Consider the following 24,293-nt stretch of genomic DNA (forward strand, 5'->3'; position numbering starts at 1 on the left):
ATCATAATTCGCCCCAATAGCGGGGGCTCTTCCGGCATGAAATTCCCGGCATACAATGTAGTCAGTGGCGGAGCCGACATTCTGTAGGCTAAATCAGCCACAGATCTCTGGAAATTGCCAATCATTCCCATCAACTTAAAAGTGGTGGACTCACGGGTTTGAAATAACTGGGGTTCCCAGATCGGGTGTGCGGTAGGTGACCTGGGTGGATGCGGCACTTCAACGGCGGCATCACCTTATATGATGATTCCTTGGTTTAATGTGGCTGCCATGACCACAATCTCCTTCGAATTCTGGGTCAGCATAAGTCTACTGGACTGAATAGAGGTGACGAGATTGGTGACTAACGGGTATGATGAATCGGTGAGCCTTTTCCTGCCTTGCCTCAGCAAGAGAGAACACTGGTTGCTTTGAACTGAATCACTGAACTGAAAGAGAAAACAGGCAGCATCTCAGCCCAATTTCATCAATACAGACATGAACATAGCTGAATAACTGTATCCGACGATTGATCATCGTTCCCCAAAGTCACTGCCCCAAAGTTGAATCTGATACCCGCAGATATAACCGATCCTCAAAATACTGATACTGATGCCCGTAGGCATGATACTGATGCCCGTAGACATGATACTGAGACTTGCAAACTGATATATGCATTCTCTGTAGAGATTCACTCTAAAAGCACATAGTAAGTAAATGGGAGCCAAAACACCCCTATGTTGGGGTAGGGTTTCCCTGTCCTATTTTGTCAGGAGCTAGGATTTTTCTACGCACGCAGCAGTTTCAAACAACCTATAATCGGGTAGCAACCTGTCCTAGTTTGGAATAGTCACTATGGATTATGAATATGCACTAGGTCGAATGGTCAAAAAGGGTGCCCCGGTAAAAACCGAGGTTTGTGTTCTCGTCGTGGCAGAGCCCGCAATCGGTCAGCCTTATGGCACGCTTTTCAAAGCAAGCCTCTAGCAAATTGTTTAGGAATAGCATACGGCAAACACGGTGTCCTAGGCACACTAATGCAAATGCAATGCAAAGAAACACATAAGTATAGTCAAAACAAGATATCATGAGTTCGAGTCAAATTCTCTAAACTCCCCAGCAGAGTGGCCAGAAACTGTAGACGTGCCCTCGAGGGCCTCATGTCTACAGCTCGGACTCAAATGTCACGGTTCTTAATCTAATCTCACAATGTGCAATGTGAGATTGATAAATCACCAAAGAGTCCAAATCCGGCAAATCGTTTTGGAAAACTGATTTTTAAGAAAGAAGTGCTAAACATAGACTGCTTTGTCAGATATAAAGTCACCACCTAAATATTTTATTTTGGGGGAATTTAGGAAACCCTGACTTGTTACCTAAGGCCACGTGTCCATCATCACCAAAGTTGTCTCGGCTCGGGAACTTAGGTACGATTGGGGAAGTCGTCTATGAGCACCCCCGCTCGCCCGATCAAAGATCGACCACTACTAAACATGATATCTTGTTTTTGAAAACACATGTGTTCTTATTCCGGTTATTAGCCTAGAATTACTATGTGATGCACACAACACACAAGTATAGACTAGATCGCCTAAGTTGGAACAAAACATCTCATGTTTGTTTAAAAATGGTTTAAAGGTGCTACTTGCAAGTAGGCTAAGATGTGGATTTGCCACCTTCAAGTGGGCTTAAGAAAACATGATTTTGCCACAATCAAGTGGGCTTAAAACTCGCATTTCAATGAATTGTTCCAATTCAAGTAATCTAACCTTCACTCACAGGCATTCAGGCAGTTATATCACATAAGTAGTTAGCCTCATGGCAAGCATGGTGTCATGGCAGTCACTCACACACATGCAAGGATGCCAAAGCATAAACACTCACCAAGTACTCCGAGCCAAAACAAAAGCTATGTTAGAAATCAATGCATGATCCTAGCTATATCAAGAATGCCTAATGCAACACATACAAAATGCAACTAAGCTAGGTTCGGTTATTCTAAAATGTCATGTGAAATGCAATTTGATACATGTATTCAAACAGGAATTGAAATACAATGCAGTTAGTATGATGCGCTGAGCCTGGTGCATGCAAGACAGATGAATGGATACAAACATACGAGCATAAGGATGCTAATTGAAACATGCCCTAAAACTAACCATCGTAAGCTGGTAAATAAAAGGGAGAAAGAAATGGGGGTTGGAAGACATGTATCACACACACGCACACTTATTACAAAATTCGCCCTCTCGACGGAGGGTCCGAATAAATAATACAAACCAAATGATTAATTAACTATCCTAGCTAATTAATTATTACAAACCCTTAATTAATTAACAAATTAATTATAAAAGGAGGCCGCCGCAGTTCCACCTTAAAATGATTGAATGATGCATGCTTGATCGCCTCGCTCGGAAACTCGTTGCCATGCCACATGTTGCCTCTGTTTGCACTGTTTTGCTCCTTTGAAAACTGGACAAGTCCCAAGGATGTTTCTGAACCACTCCTTAAGAACTGTGTGATGTCACGGGCCAAGAGATAGGACCACCAGTCATTGTAAATGGTTATCGACCATTTGTAAGGCTCTTGGCCAGATTTTGGTAGCCGCCCGGCACTGAAGATGGCCGACCAGCCATATCTTTCTGCAAAATTTTGTTTTTGCTACAACAGAAGATAGACAGTGCATGGCAAGGCATTTACAAGATAATGTGTGCATAACCACCCTCCCTATTATGCTATAAACTCAAGGGAGTATGACTCTTGACCCTCAGACCACCAATCACGCATTTCAATGCATGATGGCCAAAGGTGCCAAGTATGCAAATCAATGTGGAATGAATGCAACAAAACATAAAAATGCCTAGAACTCTATCATGCTTGATCAAGAGCATCGGCAACCGAGGGTTGAGGCATGTTTCAACATTTCAAGTACGAAACGTCTCTCGGCCCTCATGTTTGGTTTGACACCCCAAACCAAACACAATGCAATGCATGCAACCCAAGCACAATGCAACATGGGAATGTAAGGTAATGTAACATGAGCATGCCAAGTGCAATGTAATGCAAAGCATGGCAATACAACAAGTATACAATACTACAATGCAACCTAGATATGGAAATACACAAGGTGATAGGTATGCAACAATGACACCAACCGTAAGGATGCAACAACATGCAATGTGATAAGCATACAACAATACACAAATACATGATCCATGGACTTACACTAAAGATGGATAAACCTCAGCCGCACCAAAAACAGTAGCCAAAACACCCAAATCAAGGTACCAAAAATGGAGACATGTATGCACATACATGGATCCGCAAGCTGGGTAACGATGCACAATCCTCAACCAAGAGTAAAATAGGATAAACATGAGAAAATGACAATGCAATGAGCTCTGAAATCATGTGAAGAATGATGCCAAATCATATACACAAGTGAAGTATAGCATGCTAATGGGCTCAATGCCCAAAGCTAGTCAAGGGGCTTTCACCATGGCCATATCAACCAAGCCCCAAAGGGCCAAAGTGACCTAAGACAGTCCTAGGGTAGGCCAAAACAAGGCTAGAGCATGCACGGAATGAGGCCAAAACATGCTAAAAAGGTGGGCACAAACAAGGGGCATGCAAGGCTACAAAGGGAGCATTACACTACGTCTATCACAACCAAACACGACATGAATTATGCAATGAAAAAGAGAGTTATAATATGTCAAAATAAGCCTCAAAACCCAATGAGATGGCATCCCAAAGACCTAATCATGGAAACATACACAATGACCCAATCTTAAGGCACAAAACAACAATTCTTCAAAGCATTGAAAAGATGGCAAACATAAGTGTGTGGCTACACTACATGGACTGAAATGTGATTTCAAATGATGCCAAATCATGAGAATAGTCAAAATAATGCATGCTAGCAATTTGGTGCATAACGTTTAACAAGCAAGGATGAACTAAAGCTATACAAAGCAATGCATATATGATCAAATCAACACCAAATAAAGCTTAAACATGGTTAAACATGAATAAAAATTCCTTGGAGTTGAGCCGAAATATGCAAGCATGATGGTCCAAATGCAAGATACATGTTAAGGCAATAGAAGAGATTACAAGGCAAGTACATGGTGCATGCAAGAGACCAACAAACCAGCTTAAAATAGAGGTATATCATGCCAAGATAACACCAAATACTTGTTGAAATGGGGCCAAAACATGCTAAGCAGACATGCTACAATGGCAAGCCAACAATGCAAGTAAATGAGACACAAATGGAGGGGGGTGTCCCTCCCCTATTCAAGGCCTCAAAACCACTTCTCCACCACTGAAAATACTCTGAATTTTAGTGGTGAGAAGGTCAAAACAAGAAGGTTTCAAAGCTCAAAAAGAAAGTCACAAAATAAGGCCAAACAAGGCCTAAGAGGGGGTAGACAACCCCCAACCCAAAAGTAACCTTAAACAAACATATTTAGCATATAAAAACAGAACTTTTTTTAGTTGGACACTAAGCTTAAAATAGTATGCAAGTATTACTAAAAGCTTAAGCAAAAATGGAGAATAAAAGAGTAGTTTCTCACCCTTGAAGAACACTTCAAGAACACCAACTCCAGCACATTCTTTTGGTCAAAACCAACCCAAAAACTTTGAAATCAACTCCTTAGCAACTCAGTAACTAAGGGATAGTGTACCACTAGGTGCTTTAGTGCAAAAATATGAACAAGAACACCCTTTAGAACACTATTACACACATAACTATAAAGAGAGAGAGGAGATATAGAGAGAGAGTGATATATATCTTTTATATCAGTTGGCTGAACCTCTGGAAAGGGAGGGAGACTCTCCTTTTATAGGAAGTCCAATTCAAAGCTTCCAAGAGAAGTTAAGTGTTGGTTCAAATCCCTCCATATACGTGTATGGAGGGCATTGTCTGTGCTCACCAGCTGGCACAGCTGGCATGCACAATGCTTGAAAAAGGTAAAGGAAAGGCCTCGGCCAGAAAATGTGGCCGATCGACGAAAACAAAGGCCGGCCGACCAAATAGAGTGCCGATCGGCCAACACTCTTAGCCGATAGCAAGAAAACAAGGCCGGTGGCCTTAGGCTATGGCCGGTGGCCTTAGGCTATGGCCGGTGGGTTAAGGGGATGGCCAACAAGCCACTTCCTACCCTCAGGTGCAAAAACCACAAGTTCTTGGTCCACAACCAAGTACAAAACAGTCAAGTTGAGAGATCTTAAGGCAAGGCGCGTAGCCGAGGCCTTCGGGAACTCCAAACAAACACGAGCATAGATAATCATCGAGTGTTCAAACAATGACGCCTAAGTCTTGAGGACAGTAAAAAATGAAGTGTCTACAATTGTATAAAATTTATGTATGTTGTTGAAACAAAAAATTGTATACGTCATCATAGCTTAGAAGAATACAATTTGTTGTACAAAATTATCAACAACTAAAAATAATATTGTAATTATCAACAACCAAAAATTCGTAAACACGTCAGGCTTTTAACATTGTAATTGTATTTTTAAATTTCTGAGATAATAAAAATAATTAAAAAAAAACTTTTGAAAAGTTTGCATTTGTATGTTCTGATTTTGGAAATTTTGTTTCATTGTCATTAGTAACATTATTGAAATAATTTATAAACTTATATATTATTGTTTATGACCACAAATTAACATAGAAAATATGAAAAAAGTATGTGCATATTTCACGTGACAACTATGGTAATATATTTGTAGCGTGAAGTCTCATCTTCTTAAGGAGAATATGAAAAGGAGGACCAAAAAAAAAAATTCGCAAAAAAGTATGAGATGTTGAAAACATTATAGCATAGTGCAACCCCAAAAAATGCACATTTGTTGCCCAACAGTAGCACATCACTCGTTTTTATTTAATTTGTCGCATTTTAATTTTTTTTGGCTTTTTTAAATTTATTTATTTATTTTTGATTTGCTATTTTTTTTCATATTGCAGATCAATAATTATACTATTGGGCTGCCACCAATATGACATTATTGAATTCAACACAATAATTAAAAAAACAAAATTGCATTGCTCATGGGTAAAAAAAAACCAAAAAAAAAAAAACTAGTGCAGCTCAGTGCACTGTCTCGAGTTTGACAACTTCACTAACATGCACGGAAAGCATGTCTCCACTCAGAAGGGTATGAAGGTAATTTTAGAATTTTGTACAATATTTTAATACACATTTTTTCATAAAAAGTCAAAAAATTATCCCAAACAATCATTTTTTCCTTTACTTTTTAGCTAAAAAAGTCAAAAATTGCACTTATATAGCGCATCCCAAACAACACCTAAGACAAGATATACATTTTAAAACTTAGGATTTATTACACTTTCTACCTTTAAACTATCATTAAATTGTCTACTTAGTCTCTGAGCTATCGATTGAGTTTATTCCGTCCCTAAAGTATATAAATTAAAGTTTATTTAGTCCCTAAACTATCGATTGAATGTATTAAGTTCCTAAAGTATTTAATTTAAACATATTTAGTCCTTGAAAGAATTATAAAAATAAAATATATGTGTATAAGTATTATAGATTAGTAAAAAATCTTACCTAATTAAGATTTTATTACAGAAAAATCTTAAATTGTTTTTCTTTAAAATGTGTTTTATTTCGTTGTGTGTTCACACTAGATAGAATAAAAATTAAAGTTTTTTTTGAAATAAAATTTTAATTAGATAGGATCATTTACTAATTTATAATATTTATAGGTTTATATTTTAATTTTATAAATTTTCAGGTACTAAATATGTTTGAATTAATATTGTAGAAATTTAATAGATTTAATTGATAGTTTAAAGATTAAATAAATTTCGATTTATATACTTTAGGGACTTAGTAGACTCAATTAATTGTTTATGGACTAAGGTCTCGTTTGACAACATCACTTTTTAGTCTAAAAATCAAAAAGTCACTAAAAAATAAAAAATTCAACAATCTATACCAAAAAATCAATCACCTTGCTTGGTTTTTAGTTTTCCAAAACACTTTTCAGAAAATTCTACTTTCTTATTTTTCGTGTTTTTTTTTTTTACTAATTTTTTTAATATTTTAAGTAATTTTTTTACTTTTTAAACACACCTAACATAAATACACCTAAAAAGTAAAAAAATTATAAAAAAAATCTTTTAAAAATTCACTAAATACTAAAAATATAAAAAAATACAAGAATTCAGTACATTTTTTGTATTTTTATGTATTTATTAATTTTTTAAAATATTTTTTCACAAATTTTTTACTTTTTAGATACATCTAAGTAAGGTGCATCTAAAAAAGTAAAAAAAATGTTTAAAATTTAAAAAATATTCACTAAAAACAAAAAAACACAAAACTAAAAAAGTCAATTTTCAAAAAACTTAATCTAGAAAACTCAAACAAAAAACAGTGAATGATTTCCTTTTCTCTTTATTTTTGCACATCTTTTTTAAAAAAATCAAAAAGTCATCACAAACATACTAATTTTTTTTCCATCATATTTTAACTAAAAATTCAAAAAGTTATTAAAAAAGTTTGTTTCCAAACGAGACTATAGTTTGACAATAGTTTAAGAGTATAAAGTGTAATAAACACTAAAATTTATGCATAAGAAAATATATAGATTTATAGATAATTAAGACCTTGTTTGAGAAAGTGAGTTTTTAGCTCACAAATAAAAAATCACTATAAATTATCACATTATTTTTTAAAATTTTTTATACATCCTCTCATAAAATATTAAAAAATTAATTAATTTTCGAACGAGTCCTAAATTTAGGGTTAAATCGTAATTTACCCCAAACACAAGTACGAAAGAATGACGTGTTAACGCGTATTTAATTTAAAAATTAAAAAAAAATTTGGCTTCATTTCGCTCTCTCGAGTGTATCTTTACAAAGCATTTTTCTTGTAGAACTGTTTTGTCTGTAACTTTGCCCATTTGGGTTTGTTTTTCAAGAAAGCAGATTTGGTGACAGCGAGATCTCAAAGGTTCGTTTGGGAATTGGGATCAGAGCAGAGTGAATTTTTGTAAATTTGATAGAGATTTGTTTGCATATGGGTTTCTTCTGTACTCTACTGTTTCTCTGGAACTTTACCAATTTGGGTTTGTTTTGAAAAAGTAGGTTTGGTGACACAGATAACTCAAAAGGGTTGATTTTGTTTTCTGGGAATTGGGGGAACAGAACAGTGTGAATTTGAGAGAGATTTAGAGATGGGTTTCTTCAGTACTATACTGGGTTTTACGGGATTTGGTGTTGGGGTTTCTGCTGGTCTCGTCATTGGATACTACTTCTTCATCTACTTCCAGCCTAGCGATGTCAAGGTCTCTCTCACTCTTCCCATCTCTCTATACGTGTGTAATGCATATTAGCTTATATTGTTCTTGCCTGTCTTATTGAATTCATTCTTCTTGTTTTTGTTGGATCGGATAAAGTGCTTATCAAATGTATGCGTTGTTGTTACGCTGATCTTGATATCAATTTTTAGTTGGTTAAGTAAATGCTTAGGATCAAGAGGGAGGTGGATTTGAAGTTTCAAATGGGTTTTAAGGGGTTGAAAATTTGAAGTGGTGTTACGGATTTAAGATTTCAGAGGATTCTCATTTCAAAACATGTTCAAATTTTTCTGCTTTTCCTGGTAAATGCTTAGGATCAAGAGGGAGGTGGATTTGATGTTTTAAATGGATTTTAAGGGGTTGAAAATTTGAAGTGGTATTACGGATTTAAGATTTCATAGGATTCTCATTTCAAAACATGTTCTAATTTTTCTTCTTTTCCTGGTAAAATGCCAGGAACCAAATAGCATGGTATATTTTGGGGATATATATAGCACAAGTGTGTGCAAACACGATGCGCTTGCAATTTTACATTTAAATTTGTGGGCAATTTGATGAATGAAGATGACATTTTGCAATTTTGGGTGCTTTGGTGAATGAGAAAAACCATTCAGTGTTCACAACAAATGGGATGTACGCTTTATATGATCGAATAGATATATTGTATATTGCTTTTGATTGTATATAATCAGCATTATCTGGAAATGTGGTTTAGTAATACTTTAGTTTATGAGTAGCCCAAACATTTTTGTTTCTCTCATCTTCATTAGTATAGCAGGCTCCGCCAGCATCAGCATCGTTAGGTAGATTGTTTCCAGCTGCTCAAGCCAGTAGTTGTTGGGTTGAAACTTGACTCAACATGCGACTCAAAGTAGGAAAAGTTGCAAGGATTTTTGCTGAGTCTGCTGAATTTAGCTCCGATTGTTGATTGTGATCATTGAACTGCAAGGATGTTTGTTAATGGGAGAGCATACATACCTGTGATGTAGATACTGTATCACATATCACTATGATGCATGTAAACTTTTTCTAGAATAGGGATGATGTAGTAAGGCACACGTGTAATGTAATCGGCTAGATCAAAAGATTGCAGGTTCAAGACTTGTTTGACAGATTCACAATTATTTGATACATGTGTGCTGCCCTTGAGGAGGGAGGACTCAGCATGCCTACATACTAACTTTATTTAAATCCTTTATTTATTTTCCGACAACAGTGCTGGGCTTTGCTGCATGTTTGTGGTTTGTGGAAAGTAAAAATTTAACATTCCTTTTCCCAGTCTCAGTTGCCTGAATATTTATTGGTTTTGACTATTGGCTTGTTCAGGACCCTGTTATTCGCCCATTGATTGAACAAGACTCGAGTACTTTGCAGCGGCTGCTTCCCGAGATACCCCTTTGGGTGAAAAATCCGGACTATGATCGTGTATGTAGTTAATAATCCACTAAAACTATTGTTGTTTCTGGTTCTTGACTACATTGTGTTTTGACAACTTTTTATTTTGTTTTTGTTCTTACAAAGATTGACTGGCTAAACAAGTTTATTGAGTATATGTGGCCTTATCTGGACAAGGTATTTTCTTTGTCAAATGTTGGTTGAATCTTACTTGTGGGTAATTGCTTCATTTTACCTTTTTTTAAAATATATTTTCTGTTGCTCTTTGCACATAGGCAATATGCAAGACTGCAAAGGATATTGCAAAACCCATTATCGCTGAGCAGATTCCAAAGTATAAAATTGAATCTGTTGAATTTGAAACATTTACTCTGGGTTCTCTTCCACCTACTTTCCAAGGTTGGTGAAATGGATGCACCTTGTTTGTTGTTTGCTTTCTTTCTTTGAAACTTTGTATCTTACAGCACAATGCTTGTTTGAAATCTTGATAAATGCTACATAGATTATTATTTGTTTATTTCTTTATGATGATAAAGTTGGTAGGCCCTCTTACTCTAGCATGTGCATAATACATATCCTCTGTTTGCTTGAGATTTTATTTTTTTGATAAATAATCAAACTTTATTAAAAGAGTATCAAGAAGATGCAACGAATACAAAACCAACTAAAGGGCTAGCCGACAAGTTACCCGAAGAGAGAGCAAAACCAAAACAACTAACTAATCAAATCCTCTACAAAATCTACAAGGGTTAGCGCATCCGGATCTACTGAAATTGTTTTCCAGCTATGTAGCATAGTAAGCAAACGCCGTTCCAACCATGGAACTGACCAAACACACCAGTGAAGGTACATCTATTCCACTTCAACCAAATCAATCACATCAAATAATGGCCCACAAGCAACTACGCCTTCCGATGTCTCTTCCCAACTCACCCTAGCCTAACTCTACAACACCTCCACCGTTGATCGTGGTTGAACCCAAACCAAACCAAAGAGAGAAATAATGGACATCCACAAATGAGAAGCAACTGAACAATGGACAAGCTGATGGTCCACTGTTTCCGCATCTCCATAGCACATGCAACACCAATTACCTAAAATATGACAACGACGAATCAAGTTATTAATAGTTAGAATACACCCTAAAGCCACTATCCACACAAAGAAAGCGACTTTAGGCGGACAACCCATCACCCAAACACTCTTCCACGGAAATGGATCACCATCCTTGCCCACAATTGACTGATAAAAAGAAAATACCGGGAAAACCCCTTTGGACTTCGGGCATACCCAACCCAAAGTATCCTCCTCTTTCCCTCCAAACCAAAGGCCATGCAAAAAACCCAACAAATCCACCAGTTGTTGCAACTCCCAATTTTACACCTCACGACGCAAACCAACATTCCAAACTACCATCTGCCCTTGCATATGCGCATAAGACGCCACCACCACCTCCCCATTAAGAGCAATACGAAAAATTCAAAGGAAACTTCGCCGCCAGAGTTTCTGCTCTACAACACCTATCCTTCCAAAACTTGACTCGAACCCCCACCTCAACCCGAAAACAAACCCTCTTTCAAAACTCCTCCCGACCTAACCATATCTCCTTCCACAAACTCTACCCATGTGATTGCTGCGCCTCACCTGTACACCACTCCCCTCTAACCTAACCCATACTTTGGCCCCACCACTTTCCTCCACAACCACTCCTCCATCGCATACCGCCACAACCACTTTCCTAGAAGAGTCAGATTAAACGGGACTAAGCTCCGAATCCTTAACCCCTCCATAGCCTTAGAAACACAAATTCAATCCCAAGCCACTAAGTGATAATGAAAAGCCTCTTCGCTTCCTCCCCATAAGAAATCCCTTTGCAATTTTTCCAACCTCTTCGCAACTGACGCAGGAATCACATGGACCGACATGAAATAAGTTGGAATACTAGATAGGACACACTCTTGATTAGTGTAATTCTCCCTCCTTTCAATAAGGCCTAGTTTGGCATAATCTAAAAAAGTTAAAAAGTTAAAAAGTCATTATCCTATTTAAGTCACATCATCTTATTTAAATCACATCATCTTTCTAGCATATCACTTCAAACTCAATCCATATTTTACGTTTTTTCGTGAAAAGTCAAAAAGTGCACTTATTTAGATCATCCCAAATAATCCCTAAATATTACTGCTTCCAATCCGCCAAACGTCGTTGCATCCAATCCACCACTCCATCCCATACCCTCTTCTCCTTAAAAGAAGCACCTAAAGGTAAGCCCAAATAAGAAATGGGCAAAGCTGTCACTTTGCATCCCAAAATAGTTGCTAGAACCGATAATCACTTCACCTTCCCAACCGGAATCATCTCCGACTTGCCCAGATTTACCCGAAGTCCCAATGCTTCCTCAGAACATAAAAAAACACACTACAAAAAGTAAGGGCATCATTGACATAAAACAAATGAGATACCACCAAATTAGAAGTATACTCCCTGCCTACCTCAAAGCCCGCCAACAAACCTCTATGAACCGCAATCTATGAAGCATGGGTACTCCGAAAAACATGCCGTACCCGTACCGGATACTTACCGGCGTACCGTACCTCGTATGGTACTTCTGCATACGTACCGGGTACATGAAACACGTATCCAAGTTTTTTCTTCTTAATTTTTGACGTACCTAGTATATATCCAAGCCGTACCTAGTATATATTCAAGCCAAGCCGTACCGTACCTCAGTTGAAACAATATTTTCCTTCTACTACAGAGATAAAACTCATTTCACTAGATTTCTTTTTTAGTTTTTGTTTTATGCTTAGTATGATTTTAAAATTAAACTATGGTTTGTAAGTTGTTTAATCTATTGATATTTAATTTTGATTTATACTTTTCCTTTTGGCATTAAATGTTAATTATAGGTTGGACCTTAACAAATTAAATCATTTAATTATTTTTTGCATTACTCTAAATTAAAAATAAATATTTTTTTACAAGCGTACCAAGCCGTAACCGTACCCTATTTTTTTTGAATTTTACCATATCGACGTACCCGTATCATACCAGTACCAGTACTCGTACCCGTACCTGTGCTTCATGGACCGCAATGGATAACAAGTGACTTAAAGACTCCATCACCAAAATAAACAACGAAGGAGACAAAGGATCTCCCTGCTTGCAAACTCCTGTAAATAGGGAAAAAACCTTCTAGTGTCCCATTCATCAAACCGACATCCGAACTGTAGAAATGCAAAACTGAATCCACTTCTTCCACAACTTCCCAAAACCCATCCTTTCCAACACATATAATAGAAACTTCCAACTCACATTATCATACGACTTTTCAATATCTAATTTACAAATAATACCTGTCTGCCCTTGCTGAATCCGCTAGTCAACACACTCATTAGCCACCAGAACAATATCCAATATCTACCATCCAATATCTGCCATCCACCCACAAAAGCATTCTGAGACTGATACCACGCCCTCCAAAACGCCCCGTAACTTGTTAGCCAAAACTTTTACCAAGAGCTCATATACACTTCCCAACAAACTAATAGGTCGAAAATCTCTAATATCCTCTGCGCCTCCTTTCTTTGGAATTAGAGCAATAAACGTTGCATTAAGACTCCTCTCAAAGTGCCCTCTCTGATAGAACTGCTCGAACATAGCCATCACCTTTGCCTCCACCACTCCCTAACACTGCTGAAAGAAAAGCAAAGTGAAACCATCAGGCCCTAGCGCCTTGCCCCCAGTCATACTCTACAATGCCCCTACCGCCTCCTCTTCTGAAAACGGTCTCTCCAGCATTTGCCTATTCGCCTCTAGAATGGCATCAAACTGAACCCCGTCCAAGCTCAGTATCCAGTCACCTCCATTCCCCCAAAATAAATGTTGATAAAAACTCACTATACCTCCCTTCACCTCCTTCTCTGAAGATAAAACCACACCATTGACTCGTAGCTTCCCTATCTGATTAGCCCGACGTTGAGTATTCGCCATGCGGTGAAAGAACCTTGTATTCCGATCCCCATCCTTTCCACAAACATCTGGATCTCTGATGACTACTAATATCCTCTATGCGAGCTACATGACCATATTTCTTTCTAGTTTTTTCCCCTAGCCGCTAAGTCCTCCTCTGACAAGCCCCCCTCAACTTCTTTCCCATCTAGGCCTTGTAGCACGGCTAAAAGATTTGCCTTCTGAATTTCTACTTGACCAAATACCTCCTTATTCCATCTCCTCAAATCCGCCTTAAGAAGCTTCAATTTCTGGGCCAACAGTCTACTAGGATCTCCCAACACAATATATCCCTCCCACCAGGCTTGAACTCTATCCACAAAACCTTCTGATTGCAGCCACATATTCGCAAACCGAAACAGCACCGGGCCACTCCGAATCCCCCCACTATCCAACAGAACAGGCCAATGATTGGAAATGGGATGGGATAGTCTCGACTGAACCACCTGAGAAAAATGTTCCTCCCAATTCCTAGGAAGTGTTGGCTTGGCTCAGTGATTGCCGTGTGTGGTGCTGACCTGCTTGGTCAGCGGCTCAAAGCCCCCTTTTTAACAAAATTTATTTAATTAATAATTTTTATTTTTATTTTTGTTTTTATTTTTTTATATATGTAAACAGTTAAGACTATCGCTTATTGGAAGGCAGGAAAAGAATTGCTACTGTTCTCCATGCAAAAGGAAACATTACCATTTTAAATCAATTGTAAGGGGAGCAGGAAAAGAATTGCTACTGTTCACCTTTGGGTTTGTTTCAATGATAAGCTAGTGTTGTACAATCTTATGTGTACTAGTGTGTGATTCTGTAACTAAATAATAACACATACAGAAAACAATTGATGTTATTAAAATCAGAAATAGGACTTGCATACAAAAACCTTTTTAGTAAATAGAGAAGATCGAGGCTTATGTTTGACGCAATTTCCTTAAGAAAAAATTTGCCCCTCACAACGTTGCTTATGAGTTGAATGGATGTTTGCCTCCCAGGGTACAACCATCAATTATAACACAAATGAAACACTTCAATTTATGTGTCTGGTGAACCAACAAGGTACGCTCTCTCAGAAAATCAGAAAGCAGATAGAAGAAGAAGACGATATGATATTGATGCAGAATGAATGAAATGAGAGATTGTTTATATACACCCATTTGTCATTGTTATGAAGGGTGATGACCCTCCACAACCGTGAATAGATGCATCCTTCCATGGGGAACAAATGCTACAAATCAAACGTGACTGTACAGTCAAAGTCCAATGCATTTGAATTGGTTGGGTTTAAATAACTGTTTACATATATGAAAAAAACTAAAATTATTAATTAAATAAATTTTGTTAAAAAAGAATATACTTTAATGACCCAACCCCAACCTCAACCCACACTCGTGCCTGGCCTTGCTCAATGTGGTGTGGGGCTCCGAGCCAGTGCTGCAGCATGCATGTGTGTAGTGAACCCATATTTGGCTAGGTCTTCCCACCTTCACAAAACCGATGTGCAAGGCTAGAGTATATAAAAATCACAAAAGTTTAATATCTCATCAATGTGGGACAACTCTCTCTAGTTACAATTTTTCAAACAAGTTCACACGATGACTTTTGAAGTTAATTTCTTATTCACTCTTTAGTGGTTTGGTTTTGAACAAACAATTATATGTAGTTAATCTGCTCATGGAGGTGAACACAACACCACTTCGGCCCACCTAAAAAGTCGTGTGGGTCCTACTCTAAAAATGATCTAAAATCTAAATTATTGCTCTTGAAAAATCACAAGTGCATAACAACCATCTCTGCTAAACAGGATTAATTTGATGAAGAGATACTTAGAAAATAAAGAAAGAGGAGAAATCTTTATAGTATAGCTAAGGCGTGTATCTTAGATAGTGTGTCCCAAAGGGCTACCTTTTAGATGAGAGCAAGCTTGCCTCAAATAAAATGAGAGAAAGCCTACCTCGAACAAAATGAGAGAAAAGGGGAGGTAGAGTGGAGTGGAAACATTGAACACTTTTGTGGAAAATAAAAGATGAGATGAGTCTCGATTGGTCGCCCTGTACTATGAAGATTGATCAAAAACAACCCAAGGGTGCAATCATGTACAAAAAGAGTGAACAAAGCTCCACTCAAGTCCTTTTGAGCTCAGGCTCGACTAATTTTTAGTGAGCCGAGCTTGAACGCCCCAAAACTCCGCTTGGTGAGCTCAACTTGTTTGCAGCCCTAAATGAAAGGGGCTTATAGTTGCTTCTTTTCTTTTCCTTTTCTTTTTTTGGCCTTTAGAAGTTGGTCTATAAATGCAAGTTCTCTATCAGCATTGTTGCGTCCTTGATAAAACTGATAAAGGTTTATGTTGTTGAAATTTTGGATCTAAGCTTTGAGAGGTTTTAAATGTTTGCCCATCTTGTAGTTAATTGAGGAATTCTACATTGATTATGAGATCCTTAGACACTGCTTTTTTTGTGTGTATTTTCTCATCTTGATCCATCCTTCTTGTAGTTGTTATGAAAAGGATGAGGCCCTAATATATCACAACATTATATTCATTTTATTAATTACATTGGTGGATACTTAGAATCTGTAGATAATTTCCTTACAAAATTTGCACTAATTTTTCTGCGAATCTCATGTTTTTCAGGAATGAAGGTCTATGTCACCGATGAGAAGGAGTTGATTATGGAACCATCCTTGAAATGGGCAGGAAATCCTAATGTCGCTCTTGCAGTAAAAGCATTTGGCTTGAAAGCAAGCATTCAGGTATTGTTTTTGTTTTTTAGTAATTTTAAGGAAAATAATTCACCACCAATCCACACACAGATGCACATACAGGTCTTCACTGGCTGTACTGGGTGGTGAATTCATAATTTTCTGGAGAATTTCAGGTGGTGGATTTGCAAATATTTGCTGCACCACGTATAACCCTAAAGCCGTTGGTTCCGAGCTTTCCTTGTTTTGCCAAAATCTATGTCTCTCTTATGGAAAAGGTTTGTGCTTCTTCTGGTAAAGTTATTATTATTGTCTTTGTTTGGCAATGACTTCAGTGCTTGAGATTGTGTATGCATGTTGATCAGTCACACCTGCTATTGTATGGTGATGGGGCTCTGGCATTTTAATTATAGCTGAGATACGAAAGTTCTTTGATTGGATGACGATAAAACATTCAACTTTAAAAATTACAATTTTCCCTCACCTGTAATCTGAATGTTGAGGTAATTTCTATTTAGGTCAAAGGATTAGAGGAGTCTTAATGGATTCAGCCACTTAATGTTTTATTCACTTCTTTGACATCAATTTGGAGAATTCTTTTACTTCTTCTTTTTGCCTTTGCAGCCGCACGTGGACTTTGGACTCAAGTTCCTTGGGGCTGATCTTATGTCAGTGCCTGGTCTGTACAGGTTTGTTCAGGTATAATTACTTAGCTCTAGTTTTAGGCCTATTTTACTCTCTCTCTCTCACACACACAACACACACACGCATGTGCGAACACACACACACAACACACACACTTGTGAGCGAACACACACACTAAGAAGCACGGACATTTCCAAGAAGGTAAGACGTTGTGTTGGACACTGACAAGATAGGACACTTATCGGAAACTTCCCCAACACCTAGACGCACAACAAAGTTGAATAAAATAATTTTGAATCCAATGATAAAACAAAAACAAAGTAAATTTTATACTTATTCTTCTCCTTTAGACTTTAAAAATTATTACCTTTGACTTATTTTATCCTTATATAATAAATATATAAAATTATATATTTTGCACGTGTCCGCCACGTGTCTTGTCATCCATTTTCTTAAAATTTCCTTGTTGACGTGCTTCTTAGCACACATGCACACACAAATCCCAAATTTCTTCTAATGGCTGCAAATAGTTGGATTGGAGTACTTGCTTTGTTGAGTTGAGCCGAGCCCTTCATACGTCTTTTAGGCAATGGTGTGGTGTTCACAAACAAATTGTTGGATTGATCACTGAATGTCATGTAGAAATTTGTATTCATTCAGGAAATATGAATGGATGGGGGGTTCAGTTACATGTATGCCTAAATTCTACACAACACCATATGTGGGGTCTTCAGTATAGCTATACTTTCTGTGTGAATGTGCTTTGAGTCTTGTATCTTCCTTTTAACTCTGATATAGAGATTGAGTAATTCACTCAGCTATCTCTCATCTAATCTTGCATTTCCTTGCCTAGCATAAGTTCACGAGAACCCAATGTACTTAATGGGAATATTCTACCATCTCATTGTAATTATCATGGAAGATATATAATTGATTACATTGTGCTAAAGGGAAAAAAACAAAAATTTATGTGATGTAGTGAACAAAACAAAACAAAAAAATCTCATTTTACCATGGTTATCAGAATCCCGATCCGGATCTTATGATCCTACGATCTTACGATCCATTTGGGCATAATCGATCCGGATCATGTAAAAATCCCTAATAGGTAGGATCTTTCGATCCTGGTAATGGGATCTTATAGGATCGTGGAATCCCGATCCAAGTCTGATCCTATCCGATCCAATTTGTAAGCCTTGTTTTATATTGTATAATCTATTTTATTGTAAATTTTATGTTTGTTATCTAAATATCAATTTATGTACTCCAAATTAATATTTAAAAAAAAGAAAGAAAAAGCTTGAATTTAATAAACAAATTAGGAAACAAACATTTAATATAATACCAATTTTATTCACCCAAAAAAATATAATTCCAATTTAAGAAAACTAAGTAGTCAAGAAAACAAACTTAGCTTTAGTGGGGTCTAAGAAGGGTAAAATGATTGCAATTTTATCCTAATTTTTGGAGAGACAATTTTCGTGACTTGAACCCGCTCCACAAGGGATGCTAATGACAAACCTTATCATTCAGTTAAGCCGCTCTTTTAACTTCTCAATTTATTTTCATATCCAACTCTGTTAAATATTGTTTCTTCACTTTTTATGCATATTGTAAGTATTATGTTATAAAATTCTTCTACTTCACCTTCTTTTTTAATGAAATGCAAAACTTTTACCATCAAGTTTTCCATTATGTAATATTATATTTACATTTTACATAGAGTATTATATGTTTCATAATATCTTCACTTCTTTTTAGTAGAATATAGACTTATTTTGTGTATACCTTTTAAGAAATGTTTATTTAAATTAAATTATTACGTAATTTACCTTTTTTAGTAGGATCTTACGATCCTCGATCCGATTCTACGATCCGATCCTATAAACACCTCTAACGATCCAATGTAGGATCCCGATTTTAACAACCTTGCATTTTACTAATTTGTTACTTGTTATGTGATGTAGTGAACTAATTGATTACATTTTACATATCTAGCTGAACAACATTCTGAATAGATCAATGACTGGAGCTTTTTTTCATGTGCCTTACACACACAGACTATTTGATGTTTAATTTTGGCTCTATAATTGATAACAAAAATCTATTTTCTTAAAAGAGGTCGTTTTATAAATCCTTCGACAGCTCTTAATCAGTGGCTTCAACGAGAAAAAGTACATGTTGGTGTCTAAATATTACTTCTTTTTTTTTTTTTTTGTGTGTGTGTGTGGAATATCTAGATACATGCACCTTATTCGGTTTAATATTTGAAAATTGTTTTCAAGTTTTTTTGTTTTTATTTCCTTTTTGTCTTTGTTGGACTTTTTCATATTTTGATATTTTTTTCCCCCTTATTTTCTAGATGCACCTAAAAGGTAAAATATTTGTCAAACTCTGAACAAAAGTTTATTTTTTGTCTTTAGTGAAAGTTTTCAGATTTCTTCACAAATAGTTTACTTGTTAGGTGTATCTAGATTAGAAGCATTTAAAATTTAGAAAAAAAATTGACGAAAATATGAGGAAAAAAAACAAAAAAAAAAAAACTCAAAAAACAGTTTCAAAAATTGATCCAAACATAGCTCTAGTGATTCAATGGTGAAGTAGACAGGTCTTATTTTGTGTCCTATTTTATGCGCAGCAGCTGACTGTGCATGTCTCTCCTTGTGTTAGACTCTGGGACCTGATGGACGGTGCCGGTCTGTGACTCGTGTTGGGTTATATGTGCTATTTTAGGGTGGAACTCTTTTGTTTTTTTTTCCCCCCTGCCAGCCACTAGGAAGCGTTTTCCCTCTCATTCTCAGCATTTTATCTGCATTTCAGTCTTAAAGTTTCAAGAATTTTAAGAGGCTTTATTTCTGCAGGAGCTTATCAAAGACCAGGCTGCCAGCATGTATCTGTGGCCCAGAACCCTAGAAGTACCAATCATGGACCCAACAAAGTATATTCTTTTGAATCCATTCTTTGTTTTCACACATTTACGCTGTGTTTGGATCATAGATTTGGAAAGGGAAAGGAAAATGGGGAAAAAATTTAGTTTTTATGTCATTCACGTGTCGCTCACCTTTTCCTTTCCCTTTCCAAATCCTTACTCAAATCCATGATCCAAACATAGCCTTTTTGATTTCATACTTGTGTTTTCAATGATGCAATCCACTTTGAATTTGCAGAGCCATGAGGAGGCCTGTAGGAATTCTCCATGTGAAGGTTCTGAGTGCAATGAAGCTTAAAAAGAAAGATCTGCTTGGTGCGTCAGATCCTTATGTAAAACTAAAGCTCACTGAGGATAAGCTTCCATCAAAGAAAACTACTGTGAAGCCTAGGAATCTGAACCCCGAATGGAATGAGGAATTTAATTTCGTTGTTAAAGATCCAGAGACCCAGGCTTTAGAACTTCAAGTTTATGATTGGGAGCAGGTATATATTTACGCTTCATTTGTTGGGCAGGAAACATTTTCTGGAAAATATTTTCTGCATTTTCTGGAATTTGGTACAACGGAAAATGAAAGTCAGCGGAAAACGTTTTCCATAATCAATAGAAAACAAACTTACTTGTGCAGAAAATATTTTCCATTATTAAAAGTTGGAAAACTAAAGTCTTACCATTTTTTTTTTGTTTGATAATCAGACTAAAGTCTTACCATTGTCACTACACTACCACCGCCACCTCCCCCACTCCATCACCACCAGTGCATTAATTTCAAAGACACAACCAAACGTAGGAAAGCTTTTGCCACGGAAAATATTTTCTGGGAAAAAGTTTTCTGTTGAAAAATGTTTTTTGCCAAAACAAACGGAGTGTTAGAATGTGGCTTAGAAGTTGTCTCTTATTTTTATGTCCTAGCTCTCAAGCTGTTTATCCTTTGTTCTAGGTTGGCAAACATGAGAAGATGGGTATGAATGTAGTTCCTTTGAAGGAACTTACCCCTGATGAGCCAAAAGTGATGACTCTTGATCTACTGAAGAATATGAATCCCAATGATGTTCAAAATGAAAAGTCACGAGGGCAGCTCATAGTGGAATTGACGTATAAACCTTTTAAGGAGGAGGACATACCAAAAGATTTTGATGATTCAAATACAGTGGACAAGGCTCCGGAAGGGACACCTTCTAGTGGAGGCATGCTTGTAATTATAGTTCACGAAGCACAAGATGTTGAAGGAAAGCATCACACCAATCCATATGTGCGTATCCTTTTTAGAGGGGAAGAGAAGAAAACTAAGGTATATGACTAACTAGATTTTCTCCTATTTTATGTTGGAAGTGTTATTTCAATACTCGTAATCATTTCAAAAATTGAAAGGCGAGCATCCTTTTTATTGATAGATTGAATTACCGACAAATATTGACTTTGGATTTATGAAGCACGGATACTTCAAATAGAAAGACGTATCCGTATCGTATCCATATACCGATACTCCTTGGATATTTACAGATACGTATCAGATACTTATTAAAAGTATCGGATACTTCTTAATTAATTTTTCATTAATTTTGAAGTATCGGATACCTAGTTTTGAAGTATCGGATGCTCCAAGTCACATATTATCGGATACTTCTTAATTAATTTTGAAGTATCAAATGCTCCAAGTCACATATTATTCCTTTTGCGAAATTAGAATTATATCATTTCTTGCATAACATCATAATATAATATAATTGTAAGGATAAATAGAATTATTTTACAATACTTTGCTTAGTTTTTTTTTATAAAAATAACATAGTAAGCTAAAGTAATAGAATTCATCAAATTGACATATCTTCATTGTATCATGCATGTCCCCTATAACTATATAGAAGTAAGGATTAATAAGTTGATATAACAATAGTAAAATTAAATATCAATAAATAAATAAGCAAATAAACTTGCATAAAATATTTTTGACTTGTGCAAAAGAAAAAAGCATAGGGTCAAGTTGTGGATTGTTTTGATATTATAATATCAACATATTAGACTTGATATTGAAATGAAATATTTGCAAGACCTATTGAAAATCTAAAAACTAAATTAGCTAATGCCTTAAATTAATACCTAATTCTTAAAGATTAGTATTTTGCATTATAAAATTACTGTGGTTTCTCAACACTCTTGAGCTTATGTGTAACTCACTACTAATAATTTATTTATTTTTTATTTTTTACAAACGTATCCTAGCCGTACCTGTATCCTACTTTTTTAGGTTTTGCTGTATCGCCGTATCCGTATCGTATCGTATCTGTACCTCGTATCCGTATCCGTGCTTTCTAGCTTTGGATGTTCAAACCTGTAAAACCTGATTGTAACCAAACTCCAAATTTGATGACACATTGTTTACCTAAAAATACCAAAATTGTTTCTGTGACTGCTGAGCAAACATGTAGAAGTTTTGCTACTGCCTTTTTTATTTGAACTCCTCATTTCACTGTACAGTCACTACAGTGGTGGTAGTTCTATTAGTGAGTGGCTGCTCAACTGCGTTTCTTAGTTCAGTGATATGTTGTTCTTATTTTTTCGAGTGATACAAGTTATAAGATTTAGACTTCCACCAAAATAATGGACTTGCTTATCTTGACTAGAGATTGACTTCACATCTTTCATTCATACAGCATATAAAGAAGAATAGAGATCCTAGATGGGAAGAGGAATTTCACTTCATGCTTGATGAGCCTCCCATTAATGACAAGCTTCACGTGGAGGTTGAGAGCACCTCATCAAGAATTGGATTACTACATCCCAAGGTACAAACTGTATACTTTATCTCCATCACACGCAATAGAGGTACAAATCTTTCTGGTACCAATAGTTTCTCACAGAAGTGTATGTTAAAAGTGTATCACTGCATTTGGAAGAGAAGTGTGGTTTTAGAAGATAGTTCATGGAGCACATTTTGACACCTCATCTCGCTTCATTGTTAAAACTTGGAATTCAATTTGGGCAAAGTATAGAAGAGACTGCAATTTCAGTAGAGGTGGCAAAGTTTCCTGGGAATAAAAATTGCCAAGCTTATTACTGTTGTGCAGCGAACAAATTGAATGATTTCTGCACATTAGTATTTGGGACTTCTTCCCGAAAGAAATCAATTTTCTTTATTTTCCAGAATTGCATTTATGTGCTGAACAAAGAACTTTATTTATTTATTTTTCCCGCTTGAGATGTATTGGTAGCGTCACATGTCTTGTGGAAGTATTTCCCTGGATCTACTCTTCTGTGATATGAAATGTCGGTGGAGTAACACTTCAGTTTGACAAGTGTGAGAACTTATACCACGCCCACCACATGGCATGGTATACTTCCGAGGCATCATGATGTCCTCACAGGAGTAATTGGGTTTTTAGATATAAACTTGAGCCGGGGGTATGTACACCACAATTATGGATGCCCCTGGCTGCCTGCTGAGCTCCAAAATGAATTTGTGTCCAAGGCACTATCTCTAAGGCTGCCTTGGTCTTCTCCTCCGTCACCTCCAGCGATCCTTCATCTTCTTAGAGGTCCACAACCGCCATGTCACATACCTTTACCTAAAACTCCGTCACCTCCAGCGATCCTTGGCCATTGAAGTGCCTATCATCTTCTCAGAGGTCCACAACTGCCATGTCACATACCTTTACCTAAAACAAGTTTTAAACAATATTTGTGAGATAAATTGAAGTGTATTCTTTGGTTTGCTGGCGGTCATGATCGTTCAAAGAACCGTTTCCGTTTCTATAACAGGGTGCTTCTAATTCAAAGCCCACTGCCCTAATATCAGTGTGTTAAAATTTTAACAATTCAGTTTATTATTACCATATCTTTCTGCATTGGTTTGAGTGATTAACTTACGTGTTTTATCTTTTTGGAATCAGGAATCTTTGGGGTATGTTGATATCAATCTTTCGGATGTCGTTAGCAACAAAAGGATCAATGAGAAGTACAATCTCATAGACTCAAAGAATGGACGAATCCAAATTGAGCTGCAATGGAGGACTTCTTGAGATGTTGTCAGTTTGAGATAGGCATGTGAAGGGAAAATTGTTGTGATTGTTTCGTGTTGGTGACACCGAATTATTGTGTTTGTTATTTGTGTACATTGATAGTAACTTCAAAAGTATAGACACCATGTAACTTTGTATTCTTGCTGACACTGCTTACAAGTTTTAGTTTGTCATATTAGGTTCTGGTTTTGGTTCACTTTGTTTACTGGCATTACTTCAAAGCAACAATGTTGATGATGATGATGATCAAAATATTAGTGTGGAATGGTTGTTTTTGATCTGCA

General features: G+C 36.5%; 1 protein-coding gene across 1 annotated transcript; it reads left to right on the forward strand.

Moving 5' to 3' along the window:
* Nucleotides 1-7,797: 7,797 nt before the first annotated feature.
* LOC114321292 (synaptotagmin-1) lies at nt 7,798-24,293 on the forward strand. The gene is made up of 12 exons (XM_028268475.2): nt 7,798-8,310; nt 9,649-9,747; nt 9,844-9,894; nt 9,993-10,116; nt 16,349-16,467; nt 16,593-16,694; nt 17,041-17,115; nt 19,923-19,999; nt 20,229-20,475; nt 20,931-21,281; nt 22,645-22,776; nt 23,881-24,293. The coding sequence occupies exons 1-12, from the start codon at nt 8,200-8,202 to the stop codon at nt 24,007-24,009; spliced, it is 1,617 nt and encodes a 538-aa protein (XP_028124276.1). The 5' UTR covers nt 7,798-8,199; the 3' UTR covers nt 24,010-24,293.

The sequence above is a fragment of the Camellia sinensis genome, chromosome 5, assembly GCF_055761805.1.
Source record: "Camellia sinensis isolate YWXY chromosome 5, ASM5576180v1, whole genome shotgun sequence".
In the NCBI taxonomy this organism is placed as follows: Eukaryota; Viridiplantae; Streptophyta; class Magnoliopsida; order Ericales; family Theaceae; genus Camellia; species Camellia sinensis.

Excerpts from the sequence above, each read along its gene's own strand:
- LOC114321292 (XM_028268475.2), top strand. The coding sequence starts at position 8,200 with ATGGGTTTCTTCAGTACTATACTGGGTTTTACGGGATTTGGTGTTGGG. Across the intron at positions 16,695-17,040 it reads ATGTCTCTCTTATGGAAAAG|CCGCACGTGGACTTTGGACT; the intron begins GTTTGTGCTTCT and ends TTGCCTTTGCAG. Across the intron at positions 20,000-20,228 it reads CCAATCATGGACCCAACAAA|AGCCATGAGGAGGCCTGTAG; the intron begins GTATATTCTTTT and ends TTGAATTTGCAG.